Source organism: Amborella trichopoda, chromosome 2 (genome assembly GCF_054954075.1).
Source record: "Amborella trichopoda isolate Santa Cruz 75 chromosome 2, AtrichopodaSantaCruz75HAP2 v2.0, whole genome shotgun sequence".
Taxonomy (NCBI): domain Eukaryota; kingdom Viridiplantae; phylum Streptophyta; class Magnoliopsida; order Amborellales; family Amborellaceae; genus Amborella; species Amborella trichopoda.
The window spans coordinates 99,274-120,453 of NC_142337.1; the positions used below are offsets into that span (position 1 = coordinate 99,274).

The 21,180-nt window shown below is 39.3% G+C and overlaps 2 protein-coding genes across 78 annotated transcripts in view; both read left to right on the forward strand.

Moving 5' to 3' along the window:
* The window catches only part of LOC110006665 (uncharacterized), an 82,176-nt gene extending 68,441 nt beyond the window's left edge, over positions 1–13,735 (forward strand). For 8 of the 50 annotated variants that reach the window (XR_016048135.1, XR_016048133.1, XR_016048134.1 and 5 more), the window contains 15 exons: positions 508–678; positions 2,673–2,818; positions 2,941–3,003; positions 3,500–3,589; positions 3,678–3,759; positions 3,878–3,935; positions 11,229–11,374; positions 11,497–11,557; positions 12,244–12,320; positions 12,395–12,522; positions 12,605–12,663; positions 12,842–12,881; positions 13,028–13,116; positions 13,237–13,296; positions 13,394–13,735. Coding sequence is in view for 43 of the 50 variants with exons in the window: in XM_088856411.1 (XP_088712537.1) it covers positions 604–678; positions 2,673–2,818; positions 2,941–3,003; positions 3,500–3,589; positions 3,678–3,729 (426 nt within the window). In the remaining 7 variants the exon portion in view is untranslated. Of the gene's footprint in view, positions 1–507; positions 679–2,672; positions 2,819–2,940; positions 3,004–3,499; positions 3,590–3,677; positions 3,760–3,877; positions 4,882–11,228; positions 11,375–11,496; positions 12,353–12,394; positions 12,523–12,604; positions 12,664–12,841; positions 12,882–13,027; positions 13,117–13,236; positions 13,297–13,393 lie in introns of those variants that run through there. The other 42 variants (XM_088856284.1, XM_088856290.1, XM_088856287.1 and 39 more) reach the window with 30 other exon arrangements.
* A 2,253-nt stretch (positions 13,736–15,988) lies between these two features.
* LOC110006664 (uncharacterized) overlaps positions 15,989–21,180 on the forward strand; it is a 33,938-nt gene continuing 28,746 nt past the window's right edge. For 12 of the 28 annotated variants that reach the window (XM_088856598.1, XM_088856600.1, XM_088856582.1 and 9 more), the window contains exons 1-3: positions 15,990–16,763; positions 17,774–17,894; positions 18,240–18,323. In XM_088856598.1, coding sequence (XP_088712724.1) covers positions 16,629–16,763; positions 17,774–17,894; positions 18,240–18,323 — 340 coding nt within the window. In that variant the 5' untranslated portion in view covers positions 15,990–16,628. Of the gene's footprint in view, positions 16,764–17,008; positions 17,074–17,773; positions 17,895–18,239; positions 18,324–21,180 lie in introns of all 28 variants that reach the window. The other 16 variants (XM_088856537.1, XM_088856531.1, XM_088856548.1 and 13 more) reach the window with 6 other exon arrangements.

Here is a 21,180-nt window from a genome sequence, read left to right on the forward strand (position 1 = left end):
TAACACTTTGAAGAGGCTTCTTCCAAAAACTAGCCATGATTCTTATTTGATGGTCACTAATTTTCTCTGAAAGCAAATGGGTACAGCTAGCAGTTGGACGAATATTGACTCCCAAAATACATATCCTTTTTCTTATATATTCCAGCCAATTGCCCAAAAGAACAGGGTTCCTAAATGAACTATCTTCACAAAATAATGCAAGAAATAAATGAATCTATTAAAAAAATATAAAAAAAAGAAGGAAAAACCAGCCATGAAATGAAGCAATTCATTCCTACAGGGAACTTTAAATTCTGGATCATTTCACATGAACTATGAACTATGCATATTTCACATTAACTGTGAACTGTGCACAATAAATTATGTATAATTTAATAGTGCTCTAAATGAACATTCAGATATTTCCATATTACATGTCCATGCATGTGCTTGTGTGAGCAATGATCCTATGATTTCATAGATTGCTAATTCTCTATGTGTGTATCTTTCACGGGATATATACAACAGATAGAAGAACCAGATTGTAAAGGATCAAAGGTATTTGTATACTAATGAATAGGGGATTACTCATGTAAGATTTCCATTGGCAAAGATGATGACAGCATGTTACAAAGGAAACACCTCTCAGGCTGCAATTGCCTCCTGGTCCATTATGATGCTGAGTGGCAGCACCTTAAGGTAAAGTTTGCTAGCACAATTTAAATATGAAATAAAGAATGCAGTGAATTACCGAAGCTAGTAATGCTGACAAAGTTATCTTCACATGCATTCCCTAGTTAATTATTGGGTGACAAACTGAATTTGCCAACCTGTGGCAGGACCACATAAATGTTTCCCAATTGCCTAAGAAACACCCCTAAAAGTCTACACATTATTCAAGTCCAAATCATCAACTGCAATAGTTGAGTTATACATTAGATGCGCAAGGGGGATGTAAACTGACAGTATTCAATAAATACATCTATACATGTAATGCTAAATATTGTCTGCTTATCATGTTAAATGTGTTAGAAAACCAAATGAGATCCCATTGAAAATAGCCTTCATTAGTTTAATAGTGATTATGTATGGAACTCAAGGCCCCTGCAAGGTCCCCTGAGTGTCTTCCCAACATCCAACATGGGGGAATACACTTCACTGACATATACAAATGTATCATGTACAAAACAAAACTAGGAATCAATTGGGCTAGTAGGATTTCTATTTGCGCCTGGAGACTAAACTAGTGTTTGAATATTTTTGAGCCCACTAAATCTCTTGAGGTGTCTTCCCAACACCCATGGCATGAAGCCAATGCTATCGGGGATAGCCTCACCAAAGAGGGGGCTTCCCAAACAAATCTTGTAACCTTGGTCTAGTGGGCAGTCCCTTTTTGTTTTTTTTTTGTACAACTTTGTCTCTGTTCTTTATTAATTAATTGTATAAGAGTTCTGGTCTTACACTTGTTATAAGTAATCCAAAAGAGTAAATAAAGAAAAAAAGAAGTCTTTGCTTTCCTTGTGGAACATGCATAATAGCTACAATTGACTTCTATCATTTGCCTGTTGTTCGTGAAAATAGGAATGAATTTTGAAATAGTATTAATTTCTTGAAGTATATCTTAGGTTTTGAAAAGAAATATTGAGATTACTTTTGGGAATAATCACGGGAAAAAGGAAAGCAAAGCAAAGCCCTCTAACATAGTTTGGAAGTAAAAAGATGCATTTTATCTGTTAGCAAAATGGCTAGAACTCCTTGAATATTTTGAGGCCCTCATTTCTATTAGACAAGCATTAAAATAATTAGTTTGTGTATTTTCTTTATCGGTGGATGGAGGCTGCAGTGATTATCTATATGGCCAGTAATTTCCAATATGCTTTTTTTTTTCTCTAAACAGCTTTTCCTAGATATATTTGACACTCAAGTTATCCTTGATTCCGTTATAGGTATCTATACTTTGTTATCTGTCCAACTTCATATACCTCCTTATGACGAATATTTTCGTTCGCTACATTTTGATATACCACAACATTTGTGTTGTTTTCTTATCTTTATTTGAAAATGATATTCTTCATGAGCATTGTATGCTAGAAACATGTCATGTTCATATTTTGCCTCTTTCTTTTCTGGAACCTTAATCAAAGTCCTTTTATGATGTATCTGTAGTGTCCTATTCAGTACCCATTCTTGGCTTTTTTCAAGGGAGAGAAAAGGCAAAAGGATAAATGAATGATGAATTGTTTAGAGATGTACTAGTTGGAGAGTACTACATGGACTAGTACTGTGAAAGCATTCGCGAAAATAGGAAGGATAAACAAAATCACCTATGCCGCACTTGCTTTTCCTGTGGTTTATGTCTTCTCTTTTTTTTGCCTTGTAATTGTACGTGTGATATTTTATGTTATTAAGCATTGTTAAACTGGGAGAGTTGCATATTTTTTTCTTTTTTATTCTATTTTTGTTAAAAACAATTGTGGATGTCGTGCTCAAGACTCTCTTTTTCTCTCTCTCTCTCTCTGTCTCTCATGGTTCAGGCCTCTGGGCATTTGGCCATCTGCTATGGTACAATTTGAAAGTCTTTTATATTGTGAAATACACATATAATATGTATATGGTATCAAAACTTGTCTATTTTCTTTTCATTAATGGACGTTCATGTCGTAAAAAATCTGATCTCATGTTGTAATGTGTAGACATGTGAACTGCATTGCTTGGGCAATGTAGCTGAAATGCGTGATATAGTTTTTCAATTGGATTTCCTGCCCCGAATACTCCTATTCCACCTGGTGCTAGCTTTGGTTATCATCCTAGAGGTTGGGGCAAGCCTCCTATTGATGAAGTAAGCTTCCTATGATTCTTGCATTCAAGTTGTCGTAGTGTTTATAATATTTTGTATGGATTCTTCTTCTGTGCGATTGTTTATTCTTTTGTGACTGCTTCTGTGAAATTTTTATTATGTAGTTCGGACGCCCCCAATATGGTGACGTTTTTGGTGTCCAACAACGAGAACGACCTAATTATGAGGTATGGAGATATGCATTTGGAAAAGCCTTCTATGTAACCCCACCCACATATATAATATATGTGACCCCTGATCACAGCCATCAGATATGAGTAGATGGCTTTCTATTTTATTTAGGTTTGCCCTAGTTTATGATGGGACGCTCAAAATTTCATCCAAAAATATTTTGTATAAAAAAATGAAAAATAAAACAGCGTTTGGCATGTCATTGTGGCATGAACAATCGTAGCCATCAATTTTGAATCAAACAGCTAAGAAGTGGGGTCACGTATAACTTCTATTTTGTTTGGGTCACACATAAAGCTTTCCCTATCCATTTTCACTTGGTTTGTTGAATTAATAGAATAAATCCCTTGTGTTATTATAATAAACTTCATGCGTGGGAAATTATATCTTCCTTTGTTGGAAAATGACTTTCCATGTTACTATGGTTTTCTTAGTTTTCTTAATGATGGCGATATCATTGTTGTCTCATTATGCATTTTCCTTTGATTGCAGGAGAAACTTGTTGATATCAGTAAGCATTGGGATGACTTGGAGGAAGAGGAGGAAGAACAGGAGGAACATATCGAAGAAGAGGAATTGGAGGCCAGTATTCAATTAGTTACCAGCCTCTCTCTCTCTCTCTCTCTCTTACTGCTGTATTAATAAATTGACTTTTTTAAGTTCCCTGCAGTACACCAACTGGTGCGAAGGCACCTGACGTCATTGATCTTCGAAAGCAATAAAGGAAAGAGCCAGGGAAGCCTCTTTACCAAGTAAGTACATCGAAAGATTTTTGGCACCATCTTCCAGTGAGCTACATTATTAGTTATCTTTTGATTATCATTTTATTCTTGTGGAGTCCAACACTCTATTTCTCTTGTGCCAAATAAGGTACTCGAAGAGAAGGAAGAAGGATTGCACCAGGAACCTTACTCGGAACAGCGCACATGTACGTCTACACCTTAACTAGCTGCTTATCTGACTATCCTTGTCATGAATTTTAGGACTTCTTCCCCTCTGTTACCTTCCCCCTGCAGTCCCCATCCCCCATTTGGAACCCCTTTCTTCTCAGTTGTCTATGGAACTGGACGGCTCCCTTCTCCCCTTTGGTATCTTAGCAGTGCACTCCCTTGACCCCTCTCCCCTTGACCCGACCTACCTTTCTTCGTTTCTTGTCCCCCTCTTTCCCCATTCCTCTCACCTGGTACATATCAGCAGGGTTACAATTGTTCACTTCCCTTACCCTACCTTCTCTCCCTGGGCTTCGACTTGTCCCTCACCCCTACCCCCACCACCACCACTACCTGTCCTTTTTCAACTCCTCTCCCCCTTTTATGGGACCCCTCAGCTCCTACGGTGCTTTGCTCCTCTCACCCTACCTCTCTCCCCCAGTCTTGGTGCTCTAACCCCCCCCACCCTTTTACCTGGGTTCCCCCCCATCCTACCTGGGTTCCATGTCGCCCCGCTCCTTTGATGTTTCCCCTGAACCTTTTCCCCTGTCACCATCAGTCGCTGTTTTCACTCCAGAGGTTTCCGCCCCTGCAGCCGCCGCTGCTTCACCTTCCTCTCCCAGCTCTGCTGACTCCCTACCACTACCATCTGACCTCTATCCTTCTTTCTCTCCCTCCCCCCTCCCTTGGCACCTCTTTTGGAGCAGTCATGGTCCCTTTCCTCGCCTTCTCCCATGTTCGACAGAGACTTGCCCGGGCTTCTTTCCGCTCCCTCTTCTCTTGCACCCATCTCTCCCCCATTGGCAAACGCCGAAGCCGAGAGGTCGACGTGGATGGGACAACAGTGATGCTAAGGGAATTTTTCGGGTTATGGATTTCGAGCTTGACGGACCTGAAGGCCCAGTGCATTGCTTCATGCTTGCAGATGCCCAAAGCCGCCTCAAGGTGAGTGTCAAAGGACATAGAGAGCTGCTTAATCTTTTTTCCTCCATCAATTATGACAAACACGTAGGAGATGCCAATCCAGATTTTGTCTTGGAACATTAGAGGGTTGGAACAGAAGTCCAAAATGGACTCTGGTAGAGACTTTTCTGTCAAATTTACCCCTTGATCTTGGCCCTAACTGAGACCAAAGAGCTGGAGCCTAGCCTCCCGCTTATTCGTAGTGTGTGGGGTAGAAGGTCATGTCAATGGGCAACCCTACTGGCGGATGGGGCTTCTTGGCGGTATTTGGGTGGTTTGGAACCCAACAGAGCTCCATCTCTAGTCGTCCCACATTGGAGATTTCTCGGTCACCGTCCTCCTCTCTTGGGCTTCAGATGGTTTTCCTCTCAAATTCTCATCCATTTATGGGCCCAACTCTGCTTCTCTCCGTCCCCGCCTCTGGTCCGAATTAGACTTTGTAGCTTCTTTACCGCACACTACATGGTGCTTGGGTGGTGATTTCAATATCACCAGCTGGTCTTATGAGAGGAACCTAAACCCCAACATCTCCCAGGGCATGTTGGAATTTTCTGACTTCGTTTCTCATCAAGAACTCCTAGCCATTCCTCTCCAAGGGAATGGCTTTACTTGGTCGAGCCACTCTGTACAACCCTCCCTAGCTTAGCTGGATCGCTTCCTCCTCTCCTTGAACTGGGATGCTTTCTTCCCTGGTTCCCATGTGTTCTCTTTGCCTAAACCCACCTCGGATCACTGTCCTATTCTTCTTAATACCCAGGCGGTAAGAAGGGGGCCCAAACTTTTTTGCTTCAAACTAGCCTGGTTAGAAGAGCATACCCTCCTTGGCCTTATCCCTAATTGGTGGACTTCTTTCTCATCCCAGGTCTCAAGTGGAGCTGGCTTTAAGTTACGAACCAAACTCCAACTCCTCAAAAAGTCTCTCATTACTTGGAGCAAATCCCTACCAAGAAACTATTCTCAAACAAAAAGCTCTTTGCTCAAATCCATCCGAGAGCTTGATGGTGTAGAAGAGTTTGGACCCCTTACAGATTCAGAGGCTAATCTTAGAACCCAAACCAAGCTGGACTACCTTTCTACCCTCAAGAAAGAAGAAATTTTTTGGTACCAGAGATCCAGAGTCAAAGCGAACTGCTAAAGAAGACCAACTTTTTTGGACCAGAACACCGCCTTTTTTCACCAAAAAGTGAACTGCCGAAGAAGGCTCGATTTCCACTATCAAGGTGGATAATCGCTTTTAGGTCCAGCCTAATAATATCGATTCCGCCATCCTTGGTTACTTCAAGTCTCTCTACACAGCCCCTTTGGGCCACAAACCTAGGATGACCACCCTAGACTTCTTAACCCTTCCTGATCATTGGTCATGTTGGCTGGAACGACCTTTCTCCGAAGAGGAAATCTTCTGTGCCATCGACCAACTAGCCATAGATAAAGCTCCGTGGCCAGACGGTTTTCCCATGGCCCCATTTAAATCCTTTAAGGGAACCTTTCTACCTAATCTCGTGAGCTTTTTCGAAGAATTCTACCAAAGGGGAATCTTAAACAAAGCCATCAACGCTACCTTTATTGCTCTTGTTCCCAAGGAAGAAGGGGCGGAGGAGCTAAAGGACTTTCATCCTATTAGTCTACTCAACTCTTCATACAAGATTCTGGTCAAGGCTCTGGCTTCGAGACTCAGGCTTGTCCTCCCATTGACCATCTCTCCGTCCCAATCTGCCTTCATCAAAGATAGACAGATCCTGGATGGGGCAGTGTTAGCACCTGAGTGCCTCCACTCCAAGCACTTATCCAAGAGGCCAGGCTTAATTTTCAAAATCGATTGGGAAAAATCTTATGACCATGTTGACTGGTCTTTACTGGATGAGACAATGGCCAGAATGGGTTTTGGAAACCTTTGGAGAAAATGGATGAAAGGCTGCATTTCCCACACTCATTTCTCGATACTTATAAACGGGAGCCCAAAAGGGTTTTTCCCTTCCTCGTGGGGGCTTCGCCAAGGGGACCCTATGTCCCCCTTTCTCTTCACAATCGTTGCAGAGGTCTTTAGCAGGTCTTTATCTCTCGCCTCTACCAGGGAGGCCTTCTTTCAGCCTTCCAATGCAGCCCACAAGGTCCTTCGGTGTCACACCTGCAGTATGCAGATGACACCTTAGTCTTCCTTGATGCTACTCCACAAGAAGTCGAGAACCTTAGGCTCTTCCTCAAATGCTTCGAACTGCCACTGGCTTCAAAGTTAACATGGATAAATAAAAAATGATGGAGGTGGGTTTGACTACTCAAGAGATCAGGGCCCTAATTCCTTCTTGGGACTGTAAAGTAGAGAACTTCCCCACCACCTACTTGGGCATACCTTTGGGCTTGGGAAAGCCGAAAAAGAGTCTTTGGGCTCAAGTCATCGAAAGAGTGGATAGACGTTTGGCTGGTTGGAAAGGGAGATATTTCTCGCTTGTCGGTCGGTCAACGCTGGTCAAAGCTACACTAGCCAATGCCCCGGTCTACTTAATGTCCATCTTCCACATGCCGGCTTCGGTGGCTAACAAGCTGGACCAGCTCATGAGAAACTTTCTATGGTTTAGTCAGGCGGAAAAAACTAGACATCACCTTATCTCATGGGATACTGTCCGTCTACTCAAATCCCAAGATGGTCTGGGTATCAGAGACCTCAGAAAACACAACCTGGTCTTGCTAGGGAAATGGTGGTGGAGATTGGCCACCCAACCTAACTTTCTCTAAGCACAGGTCATTCGTAACAAATATCGGATTTCGGAACACAAGTGGGTGCCCGACATGATCTCCCTCAGCAGGGCCTCAGGAGCCTGGAAATCCTTTGCCTCCTCTCTTGCTCTTGTCAATCAATCTATCCGCTTCCATCCTAAAGAAGGCACTAAAGTGCGCTTTTGGTCAGACCTCTGGATTGGACACTCCCCTCTTTGTGACCTCTTCCCGTCCCTCTCACCTATCCTCCAACAAAGATTCAACCATAGCCGAAGAAATGGTCATTTCAGGGGGCCGAAGAATCTGGGATCCCTCTTTCAGGAGAAACCTCACCGAAGAGGAATCTACACTCTTCATCTCCCTGGCGGCTGCCTTACACCCAATCTTCTTATCTCCTTCTGGGAGAGATTTTTTGGTATGGACTCTCTCTCCATCTGGAAAGTTCTCAATAGCCTCTTTATATAGAAAACTTCTTCAACCCCCCACTTACCCACTTAACCCCCCCTCTGTCCTTTCCAAAGTTTGGTCCAATATTGTTCTTCCAAAAGTCCAAACCTTCAATTGGATTGCCAGTAGTCAACGGGCTCTCACAGTCGACCAGCTTCAAAAAAAAGGCATCTCGCTCCCTAACAGATGTGCTATGTGCTTGAATGAGGAGTCGAACCCCCACCTTTTCTTACACTGCTGTCAGGCCTTCGAACTGTGGAGTCTTATACTTCAATTGTTCCATATTCAATGGGTCCTCCCTCCCTCGGTTAAGGCTCTCATCTCCTCCTATTCAGGATGCCATTGGCTTAAGGCCGGTAGAACTTTGTGGAAGTCAGCAATCGCTACAAGCATCTAGGTCTTATGGCTTGAAAGAAATGAGAGGATATTCTAAGGACACAAAAACGAAGTACCAATGCTATTGCATAAGGTTATTTGCTTAGTAACGTTTTGGGCTTCCACCCACAAGGACTTCGTAGGGATCCCCACTAATACTTTCCTTAGTTAGTGGGAGAATATCATTCACCTTCAACCTTATAAGAACCGTAGACCCCACAATTGGCAGCCCCCTGCTTCCCCAAGTGCTTCACCACCTCTCGAGCTTCCCATCATTAAGGCTGATGGGACGACAGGTTGCTTCATAAACCCCATTTCCCAAGGCAAGTCATCCCTGGCCTTAGAGTAGGCGGCTCTATCTCCCCATCTGGAACAGCCACGTGGCTCTTTCTCGATTGTCTCGACATAGATCCTCCCCTACTGTGCATCACAACGATCTCTTGATCGCAATTTCCTCTTTTCAGGAGATGCCACGTGGCTCCACGTCCCTTGTCCTTCGTCGAACCCTCCTAGTGAGCATGTGATCGTTGCTTCCCTTTCCAATCCCGTGACACTAGTTGTCCTTCCTCCATGTCTCCCTCCGGTCTTAGGAAACTAGCAAGCAACTCTCCTTTCCCTCTTTTCACTCGTTGATCCTATTCTTTCCTCATTTACCTTTTATGAGCCCTTTCTCTACACGGATGGTGGACACTTGCCCTCTTCTGTCATGCCCCTTTCCCCCCCTTTTCACCCATCCAATCGTGTTTCACATGCAAACTGCTCCTTCATCTCGTTTTTCCCAAGCTCCTTTACCCTCGCTTTCTTTTCCCCCTCTCTCTCTCCACCCTCCCTCAACGCCATCCCAAGCTTGCAACCCTTTCCTCCTGCACCCCCTCTTGATATGGCCTCCCCTAGCCTCATTATTTCACCTCAGCATTTTCCTCCTAATTCATCTCCTGCTCCTCTCTTCCCCCAAATAACCAACATCATACGATGCTGTTTGTAGACATGAATTTTGTTTTGGTCATTTATGACCTGCCTGTTAGATTTATTCATAAACTGATGAGCAATTGGTAAGATGCATAATAGCTTTATTTTAGTTGGAATTCTTATTTCTTCCTCTTCCCATATCGAACTTGATAAATATTGAATTTCTCATTCGGCCCTTTCGATCATTGGATCTAGTGCCATTTTATTTTAGACATGTCGTGGTGCGTGGCTCTACCACTATATCCTATTAATGTGTTGCCTTCGACATACCAGTAGACAATCTGATGAGCCTCACCAAGCATGTGTCATTTTTTGGTGTCAAACATGGAGGCATTTTCCTGTTAACATCTTGAAATTTCAGACATGGACCCCTATGGTTTGACATGTTTGCCCCCATAAGTTTTGACATAGGTCTAGAAGTTGAACAACCATATTCATGTATGGGATGCATGTATTTGTTTTTTTATGTTAATTTTTCTTATTGACTTTTGACAATTTTTATTATTTATATTTCTTTTTATAGCTTTTGAATTTGTCTTCCATCTTATATCTCATCCGTGTGATTCATCACATAGCAATATTTGTTGAGGCGTGTTTCAATATTCAACCAAATGCATATTTGAATTGGGCTCCTCACTTAACTAATAAGAATTAACATTTCACTTCATGTGAATTGTTGTTTTGCGTAAACGTAATCTCAGTTTAAGATGAATCTTTTCTTGAGTCACCTTCCAAATCATTGTTAGCACTTAGCAGCCTTTGTTCTTGCATCAAATAAAACTCACATGACATGAAAATTCTGCTAGCTCCCCAAAACAAAGGAACACAGTAATTAGGTCCAAATTGTTCCAGCATTCACGCAGGTTGAATTGGACAAGATATTGTCTCATTTTTGTCTAAGATGCCCTTTTGTAGGGATTGTAGTTTCTTCAAATTTAGTTATCTCGTGCATTATTTGTGAAATTCATTTATGTTGGGAGCTCTTGAACTTGTACCTGTATTGAGGTCTGCTCTTCAAACTAGCAAACGTTTTGGGAGAGGTGCAACTATGCAGTGGAAGACCCTAACAGCCTCACTATTCTTCAAGCTACTATCAAACCATTCCAGTTTTATGTTCTATGATGTGACTCAATGTTTCTAATGGGCAATCTCAATGACATACATGACCAGATTGATTTCAAGTTAATTAAACCCTGGTAATGCAAATTCCATAATATTGTCTTATAGCATGTTAATCATATTTCTATCTCGAACTCAAATTTACATGGGGAACATAATGTCTTCAGATTTAGGAATGGGATGAAGGGGCCGTGTTCAAGTGTTAAGAGGACTGTAGGTAGTTATAGTTGAGTTGACTGCTTGGTTGCAGCTTGGTTAGGGAGTGAGGTACTGCTTGCTTGGATCACCATGATACTTTTGGGATCATTTCAAAACCCTAACTTGAGTATTCTCTTCAAAGAAAGAGAGTGATAGCCCCCTTGACAAAAGCGTGGCCACCCATGAGAGTATCTTCTTCCTTGTGCTTTCACTTGAAATTAGGAGAGCTGCATATTTATTTATTTTTAATTCTATTTTCATTAAAAATAATTGTGGATGTCATGGTGAAGATACTCTCTCTGTATCTCTCTCTCTCTCATGATTTAGGCCTCTGGGCATTTTGCCATTTACTATGGTACTCATTTTGAAAGTCGTTTATATTGTGAAATACACATTTGCTAACTTGTAAAAAAAATGTAATCTGCATATGGTATCTAAAGTTTTCCATTTTCTCTTCATTAATGGACGTTTGGGTCCTAAAAAATCTGATCTCATGTTGTAATGTGTAGACATGTGAAATGGATTGCTTGGGCAATGTAGCTGAAATGCATGATATAGTTTTTCAGTTGGATTTCTTGGCTTGAATGCTCCTATTCCACCTGGTGCTAGCTTTGGTTATCATCCTAGAGGTTGGGGCAAGCGTCCTGTTGATGAAGTAAGCTTCCTATGATTCTTGCATTCATGCTGTCATAGTGTTTATAATATTTTGTATGGATTCTTCTTATGTGCGATTGCTTATTCTTTTGTGACCGCTTCTGTGAAATTTTTATTCTGTAGTTTGGACGCCCACTATAGAGACGTTTTTGGTGTCCAACAACAAGACCAACCTAATTATGAGGTATGGAGATGTGCATTTGAGAAAGCTTTCTATGTAACCCCATCCACATATATAATATATGTGACCCCTGATCTCAGCCGTCAGATCTGAGTAGATGCCTTGAGCCACAATGTCACAAGTTGGCTCTTAACCTTCAGATCTTGATCAGACGGCTCATAGTTATATATCATTTCGAAGAAAAAATTGTGGCGTGCAAAGATCTGATAGGGGCGCACATGATAAAAATAATAATAAAATATTTTCGATGATGAAAAGTTACCATAATATTTTCGGTGACGGAATATTTGATTTTTATTTTATTTAGGTTCGCCCTAGTTTATGATGGGATGCTCAAAATTTCATCCAAAAATGTTTTGTATAAAAAAATGAAAAATAAAACAGCTTTTGGCGTGACATTGTGGCATGAACAATCGTAGCCATCAATTTTGAATCAAACATCTAAGAAGTGGGGTCACGTATAACTTCTATCTTGTTTGGGTCACAGAGAAAGCTTTCCCTATCCATTTTCACTTAGTTTATTGAATTAATAGAATAAGTCCTTTGTGTTATTATAATAAACTTCATGCGCGGGCAATTAAATCTTCCTTTGTTGGAAAATGACTTTCCATGTTGCTATGACTTTCTTAGTTTTATTAATGATGGTGATATCATTGTTGTCTCATTATGCATTTTCCTTTGATTGCAAGAGGAACTTGTTGATAGGAGTAAGTACTGGGATGACTTGGAGGAAGGGGAGGAATAGATGGAAGAAGAGGAATTGGAGGTTGGTATTCAATCAGGTTCCAGCTTCTCTAGGTCTCTCTCTCTCTGCTGTATTAATAAATTGAGTTTTTTAAGTTTCCCGTAGTAGGCCAACTGGTGTGAAGGCACTTGACGTCATTGATCTTCGAAAGCAATAAAGGAAAGAGCCAAGGAAGCCTATTGACCAAATGAGTACATTGAAAGATTTTGGGCACAATCTTCTAGTGAGCTACATTATTAGTCACCTTTTGATTACCATTTTATTCTCATGGAGTCCAATACTCTATTGCTCTTGTTCCAAATAAGGTACTCGAAGAGAAGGAAGAAAGGATTGCACCAGGAACCTTACTTGGAACAACGCACATGTATGTCTACACCTAACTAGCTGCTTATCTGACCATCATTTTCATGAATTTTAGGACTTCTTTTGTGCATTTTCTTATTTCTCATTGTGTGAGTTTTTTCTTTTTTTTTCCTTTTTGAGAGAGGGTTTCACGCAGGGAGACTCTTGATTAGCATTTAAGAACTTTTTTCTTTGGCCAGGTATGTGCTTGGGGCAATGGATAAAACTGGTGCTAAAAGGGTAAACACATTTATTCTTCTGTATGTTAGTGTTACTCCACAAGCACTTAATGATTTGTTGGCTAGATTTATATATGAAATTCTTTCGACCTCTTTTCAATTATCCTCCGCATTTTGCCATACTGATTCCACGTGATCCTTACCCAGGTTGAGCTACTACTAGGACTAAGTAGATGTCACTCTTTGGTTGGAAGAATTAGAGGCTTTGGATGATGTTACTATGGCAGCAAAGTAAGGTATTTTTCTTTTTTTATAATAGGAGCCCAGATTCTTGATGTGTTGTTTGATGCATGCATGCAAAGTTTTATGGGAGTGAGTTATTAATTATTGGGTGACATGCTTCATGTATGAGGAAGCAAGGGAAGAGGAGAAACTATGAAATCAACGCAAAGGACTTTAGTGACATTGTGGCAGAGGTTTGTTCTGAGTGCATTCTAGAGTAGGTTGGAATTTTTGTTCGTGTTGTTCTATGGGTTTCAGTTTTTAAAAAAAAAAAAATTGAACTCTATGCAGGCTAAGAAAAAGAGGAATCGCAAGATGTAGGAAAAAGAAAGGGAAGGCAAATAAGAAGGATTTCAAGTTTTAGGCACAAAGCTATACATCAAATTTGCATGCTCCCCCTCCCCCATTGGATATATTCTGTTTGGGGAATATACTATGAACTCTGAAATTTGAAATATCTGATACATTGGAAGTTCTTATCGATATGTAAAATGTGAAGTTCTTTGGTTGATCTTGAGCCCATCTTGGTTCGATTAATAAATGGACAAGGCAGCTAGCTACTATTGAGGTAGGAGTGATGTTTAAAGGGAATTTGATTAGTGAATCCATTATGAGATCGTCAAAGAATCTTAACAGTGCCTGAAGTTGGTGGAAAGTTAGAAGTTGTTTTATTTTCTTTGTTTTCACCGTCTAAAGGAGCATTATTATCAGCATAAAGGAGCATTATTATCAGCATAAGATATATCCATTGTTCTCACAAAATAATGGGTAGCAAGCCAGGGAATAGTAAAATATCGGCAGATCAAAATATTGGTAAGAAATCGATTTTATTTCATAAGGTCGGAGGAAAAAAATCAGTTAAAAAATATGGATCACAAAAAAAAAAAACGGTGAGTTATAGAGTCATGGATATTGTGAATTTGGCTAAAAAAAAGTAGTAAAAAAACCAGAAATGCAAAGATCATAGTTGCTAAGTCTCCATTTAAAACATGATTTTCTAAATAAATATCTAATTTTTTTAAATCCGTTACGAATCTTGAGTTTTTTAGAAGATCTTCAAAAAATTGCTTTTTTAATACTACTGATATAAATTTGGATTTTATCTTTTTTAAAAAATACTTATTCCTTGTAACTTTATTTATTTATTTATTTATTTATTTAATATTATTAAAAATTGGTTTAAAGAAAAGTAAAGTTACAATAGGAGTAAATTGAAAATCTTGATTTAACAAAAAATACCTTTAAAAGTTTTACCAATGAGTTCCCTAAAAAAATGTATAAAGAAATGCAATATATTCCCAAAAAAAAGTGACTAAGGCAGTCATATATCTCAAAATAATAGGAAGAACCAATGGTTTAAAAATCGGATCGGTGACCCGGATCGGGCTTTTCAAAAACCAATTCGGATCGGCGAATCGGCGATCCGGATCGGCGAATCGGCGATCCGGATCGGAATCGGGTGAATCGGTCAGAATAAAGCTTCAAAAAAATCCGAAAAAATTATTAAAATTCATTATAAATATTAGTTTTTAGGAATTCAATAAAAAATGAGGGTACTACATTAAGAATTTTCATGTTTTTGAATGAATATGCGAATATTGATATGTTCTTTCCCTGCATGAACCGCCATTCAGCATTTAATTTACAGTATTTCGTGCTCATCCCTACACTGTTGCTGTTGGGACTCGATATGTGAATAATATGGCTGGGATAGGGTGGCCTCAGAATCATCATCTCTCTCGTTTTCTCTTTGAATTATATGGATTAAAAAAAAAAAAAAAACAAATTTTCAAAAAAATCGATCATGGATTAAAAAAAAAATCACAAATTTTCAAAAAATTCTATCATGGATTACAAAAAAAAATTCGATCATGGATTAAATAAAAAAAATCACAAATTTTCAAAAAATTCAATCATGGATTACATAAAATTCGATCATGGATTACATAAAATTCGATCATGGATTACAAAAAAAAACAAACAAAAAAAACAAAAAATTCAATCGTGGATTACAAAAAAAGAAAAAAATAGTTCGATCATGGATTACAAAAAATTCAATCATGGATTACAAAAAACTCTATCATGGGTTACAAAAAAAGCAAAAAACAAAAAATTCAATCATGGATTAAAAAAAAACAAACAAACATTTCGATCATGGATTACAAAAAAAAAACAAACATTTCGATCATATATTACAAAACATTCGATCATGGATTACAAAAAATTCTATCATGGGTTACAAAAAAAAAAAAAAAAAACAAAAAAATCGATCATGGATTACAAGAAAAGAAAACAAACATTTCGATCATGGATTACAAAAAATTCTATTATGGGTTACAAAAAACCAAAAAATTCGATCATGGATTACAAAAAAATCTATCATGGATTACCAAAAAAAAAAAAAAAACAAAAAAAAAAAAAAAAAAAAAAAAAAAAAAAAAAAAAAAAACAAAAATTCCGTATGGAATCGCCGATTCACTGTTCGGACTCGCCGATTCCGTACAGTGAATCGGCGATTCACTGTACAGAATCGTCCGGTTCTCTCTAGAACCGGACGATTTCCGATTTTTGGGCGATCCGGTTCCTTTTTCACTATTTCCGAGTCGAACCGGGCGAGTCCGGTTCGACTCGGCGTTTTTTAAAACGATGGGAAGAACTAATATTTTTCCTTTCGTACATGTTTAAATAAATTTCTTATTTTTCACAACTTTTATTTTAATACTTTATTCATAATTTTATCGACTTTCCCATTTTTGGGATTTTAGGCCAGTTATTTATTGAACTTGGCTCAGCTTTTTTTCGCGCTAAAATGTCTCGGCTTGGCTCAAATAATATCAGCTTGGCTCCGTTAACGTCAGCTCGGCTTGGCTAATATAGGCTCGACTCAGCTAACATCGGCTCGGCTCGGCTCCTATCAAATGATACTTAACGTTAGATTTAGCAATCTTAGCTGAGCCGAGCCGATATAAGCCGATCCGAGCCGATATAATCCGAGCCGAGCCGATATAAGCTGCGCTGAGCCGATATAAGCTGAGCCGAGTTATTATAAGCCGAGCCAACCGATGTAAGCCAAGCCAAACTTCTATGAGGCCAACAGAATAGCAACAAAAGCAAGAGAATTTTAATGTGTTTTTTTTAGAATAAAACGACTCTTTTTCATGTAGAAAGATTAAAAAATTGGGCCTGGCTCGAGGGGTTTGTAATCAGTCGACCATTCTGCCCCAAAAAAGGGTTACATCTCGAAACTTAGTAGGGTTAGTGTAGGCTACACTGTAAAAGCCAAGCTAGAAAAGTGCTTCCATGGCCTTCTTTTGGTTTTCTGGGTTTTCAAATTTAGGGGAAGAATTGGAGAAGGGTGCGATGTCATGCCTCCGTCGACTGCGAATTTCTAGAATATTATTGGAGAAGGGAGCGATGCCATGCCTCTGTTGACTGCGAATTTCTAGAATATGGAGAATGCCGCGGCTGCCTCAAGGCTTCCAACACCTCACTACCTTTCGAGCATTGGATCTTCCGTCGACACGCGATGAGTTTATGGAGTGGCTGCGCAATGAAGAACGTTACAAAGTGGAGCACATCTCGCTCATTCGAGTTTGGCAGGAGACCACTGAAGTATGGCAGATTACACAGTAGCATGACTCTTCGAGTGATTTCTATAATGGTAAAAGTTAGCTTTTCTAATCATTATTCTCGAAGATAGAAATCTCTCTTTCTCTCTCAGTGTTCTAACCCCTCTTCTTATGCATCGAATTCCATCATTTTGTTTTGTTCTCTCACTATATTAATTATTGGAAGTGAAAAATTTAGTCTCTAATTCTCTATCTCTATTTAGTTTTTCTCTCTAAGATTTGTTTTTTGGTTTCTGGATTTTTCAAACATTTGTTCCAATAATCTTTGGGTCGAAAGGGAGATATTGGAGAAAAAGCAATTTATTCGTTGCCTCAGGATGTCATCACACGTTAACTTACCCTGTAAGCAAAATGGTTCAATCGCCTTTGTTTCTCTTATTTTTCTCTCATCTTTGTATTAATTTACTTTGAATTTGCTCTGCATTTCCTCTGAATTCAACTGTGTCACAACTTGATTTCTTAGTTTTTAGAGAGGCATGGATTGTCATAACATTCCCAACTTCATGTCCCTTTCAATTTTCTTTTCACCAATGATTTGACCCATTTTAGAGAGCGATATAGGAGGCTATTGGTAGTACTTCTTGCTGTTTTTTCTCCTTTATCTTCTTCTTGAAACAGAAAATGAGAATGAGAAGAGTTCTTCATATGATTCTTCATTGGTAATACTCTATGATTTTCTTGTGTGTTTGGATTTGGATGTTTTGGTATTTTTTTAGGATATGTATTGTTGAAGTTATGCTTTCAGGGCTTCTCTTGTGTTTTCTTTTTTTTTTTTTTTTTTTGGTATATGTATTTTTTTAATGAAAATGCCAGCTTTTGGAGATTCTAGAGTTCTTATAGGGTTTAGGGAATTGAATTGTGTTTCTAGGGCTTATTTTGTGGTTTCTAGTGGAATTTTCTTCTTTCCCCCCCCCCCCCCCCCCCCAGTGGAACGCTTAGCTATTAGAGACGATTCGGATCTCAAATGCTTAAATTTTTTATTGATTATCTTGCTCATTTATGCTTTTAAGTGCTTATGATTAGCATTTTTTTTGTTTTGCAGGGAGGGACGCTATATCCTACAAAAGTTAGACTCAAGCTTATGGGAATTCAAAAGAGTAGAAAGGAGGAAGAAGAATCTCAAGACTTGTTACGATTTGAAACTCAAGATCTTGATGACCAAGGTGAATGCAAAAACTTTATATGCGTTTTTTTTTGCTTTCATTCTTTTATTAAAAATTTGGTTTTGGAAGATAAGTTCCTTTTGCTTGTAGTTGCCCTTTTTCTATCTATGTTATCCTTTCGTTGCTCTCTCTCTCTCTCTCATCACCAGTAAGATGCCCCTAATTGCCCTTTCTCTCTCTAATCTATCCTTTGTTTGCTCTCGCTCTCTCTCTCTCTGAATCTTGTATTTTGTATGCTCTCAGCTTTATTTACCGGGATCGTAATAGTCTCTTTCTCTCTCTCAGAATACCCAATAGGCCATAACTTGTTTTGTTTATTCTCGTATCTCTTACGCTCTGTTTCAGTCTTGCGCGCCCATATACAAAATGGATACATATATTTACAAATGTCAAAGCATGGTGTTGCTCCATTCAGAGTAAGATGGAAAGGTATGGGATTCTACTAGCCTTTGTTAATCTATTTGTTGAAGCGATTTATTGGTGGTGATGAATCTTTTAGATTTTTTTTTTTTTTGAGGGAGAGAGCAAGCACTCAGCTTCAATCTTCACCTCGATCTCTCTCTGAGAGCTAGACTTCAATCTCTATTTCCATCTAGACTCCAACTATGACGAGCCCGAGAAAGTTCAATCTAAGGCTTGAGCGAACCAGAGAGAGAGAGAGAGAGAGAGATTGTTATGAAGGGGAAATATATGATGGTTGAGGTAGAGACAAAACCAACAATCATATATTTGTTGGGGCCCATTAGTTTGAATTTTGAAGTACTATTTTTCCCTTCTTCTCCTCCTCTTTGTTCTTCTCATCTCTTTGTGCATTCTTTCTACTTCAAAACCCTAGGAGCAAGTTAGATTTCCCCTTCTCCCTCTCTCTCTGTCTCTACAAGATTCTTTCATTTCCTTTGTTTTCTGTTTTATTCTCCGGTTAAACGAAAGATTGAATCAATCAGTGTCTGTAAACTTTTGGAACCCATTTCCAAGTTATAGTGTAAACGGACTTAGGGAGTTATTTTGATTTTACGGTGTTAGCATTTTAGACACTTGGTAAAATAAAAATCTGTATCACTATAAAAGCTATCCACCCTCATTTTTCTTACATTACTGGTTAGTTATTTTTTTTATAAAGAGAAACTCTTTACTGCGATTCTCTTGTTGTTCTACTCTTGCTTTGCAAACTAGTATTAGGCTTTCTTCTACACTAGTCTACATATATGGGTGGTGTTTTAGCTAACCCAGAGGACGTTGAATCCATGGAGCACGAAGAGTATTAGGGTTTCTTACATTGAATCCAAGTCATAGGTATCTTCCTTTCAGGGATTTCTTATGGTATGTTGCTTTGCTTTGGAAATTTCGAGGCCATCCATTAACCTGAACTAGGGTTTTGTTCTTGGTGCCCTATTTATGGCTTATCTAGTTTTCATGGTTTCTTTTTGAAGGTTTATGCTACTGATTTGTTGCCATAAGCTTGGATTTTGGAATTCAATGGTTTGGGGGTTCATTGTGGTGATTCATCTAGGCGGCTTTTTTTTAACTATTTATTGGTCTTGGGGTTTATTTGCCCGCAATATACATTGGACTGGACATCTGGTCCAATATCTATAGAAGAGATTTTGAAGGTTCTATAGATCTTGCTCTCTAGTATGAAAATGGCATCCATAGTTTCATCAGCTACCATTTCCCTGAATCTAAGTACATTTTTCTTTTGAAGTGGTATTTTTTTTAGTATATAATTGTTAGTTGAATTTTTCTTAGTTTGTATGTTGATTATGATTTTTTTTTTTTTATCTTCGTAATTATTTTCTTTATATTGGAAATTTACGGGTATTATGTTTAGGATGTAACTTGGTTTTACATGTTGTTCCTATAAATGATTTAATTTAGTCTATCTTTTCATGGATTTGGGTTTAGTCGTTACTCCTCTCACTTAAAGTAGAACATACGTAGCTTCATTAAAATTTAGTTACAGGTTCAGATGGTGTGTTTAGCGTAGACAATCTGGTGAGGATCACCAAGCATGTCATTTTTTGGTGTCAAACATCGAGGCATTTGCATGTTCACATCTCGAAGTTTCACACATGGATACCTATGATTTGACATTTTTGCCTCCATAAGTTTTGACATGTATCTAGAAGTTGAACAGCCATATTCATACATGGGATGCATGTATTTACTTTTTTATGTTAGTTTTTCTGATTTATCTATTACTTTAATTATGTCTAAATACTTTGGTAAAAGAATAATATTTATAAGTTTAAAATTCATGTTTTATTATTTTAAGATGTTTTAAGATATTAAGAACTTTTTGTGGTAATAGTACTAAACTGGAGAGTAATTTTTTGTATGTACCACCAATGATTGAGTGGAAGAATGTTGGTTCACCATATTAGAGATAATTAAAAATACATAGAGAGGGTGATTCAAAGAACTTGGGTCCGTCTCAGAGTGCTTTCCCTCCTCTCCCTAGCTTGGGCCCCCCTCGACCACCGCCTTCCTCCGCCCAAGCCCTGATCCGTACTCTCGACCGCCGCCGTCCTCGCCCAACCCTCTTCCTCTCTATCCTCTTCCCCCCACTCCTTACCATAGCTACACCCACCTCCCCCCTCTCACCATTCTAGTTGGGGAGCCACACTCTTCCCATATTGTGAAGGCTTTGAGGTCCTCTTCGGTAGGTCTATACACCCCTTCAGGCATGACATCAAAGGTATAAAGAAATGGAATAGGGAAGTTTGGGCTTTCTCAGACCTAACCTGCCTAGAGAATTTCTTTTCTCTTTCCCATCTAAAGTCAGTTGTAATAGTGCCCAGCAGGGACACCATTCTTGGTTCAATGGGGCATCTCTCACCCTTTCTGTTTGGAATTAGTACCTGGGAGCCGTTTTGTAAACAATTTGGTTTCAGGCCACCAACATCCCCATGCAAGCGTGGCGCATCAACACTTTCAAAAAAATTGGGGACTCTTGCGACGAGTTTAGCTTGGTCCATTAGAGGTCCTCAGGCACCCTTCCTCTTGGATCAATCCAACTTCTCATAGAATCGTTGGCCCCTTTCCTCATCCCACCCTCCATCTGGCTGAAGTAGATGGCCTCTTCTTGAACATTCCCATGGCTTGGTCCTTCACCTCTCCCCTATCGTCCCGCCATCTCAGAGACCTCGATCCTCCTCTGTTTGGATCACATTCCTTGATACACGAGGATGGATGGATCGAGGTCTCGCATAGAGGACGGTCGGGAAATGACCATCAGCGTCCAAGTTCCATTGTGTGGCTAACAAAGTTGGTACTAAGCAAACTGCTG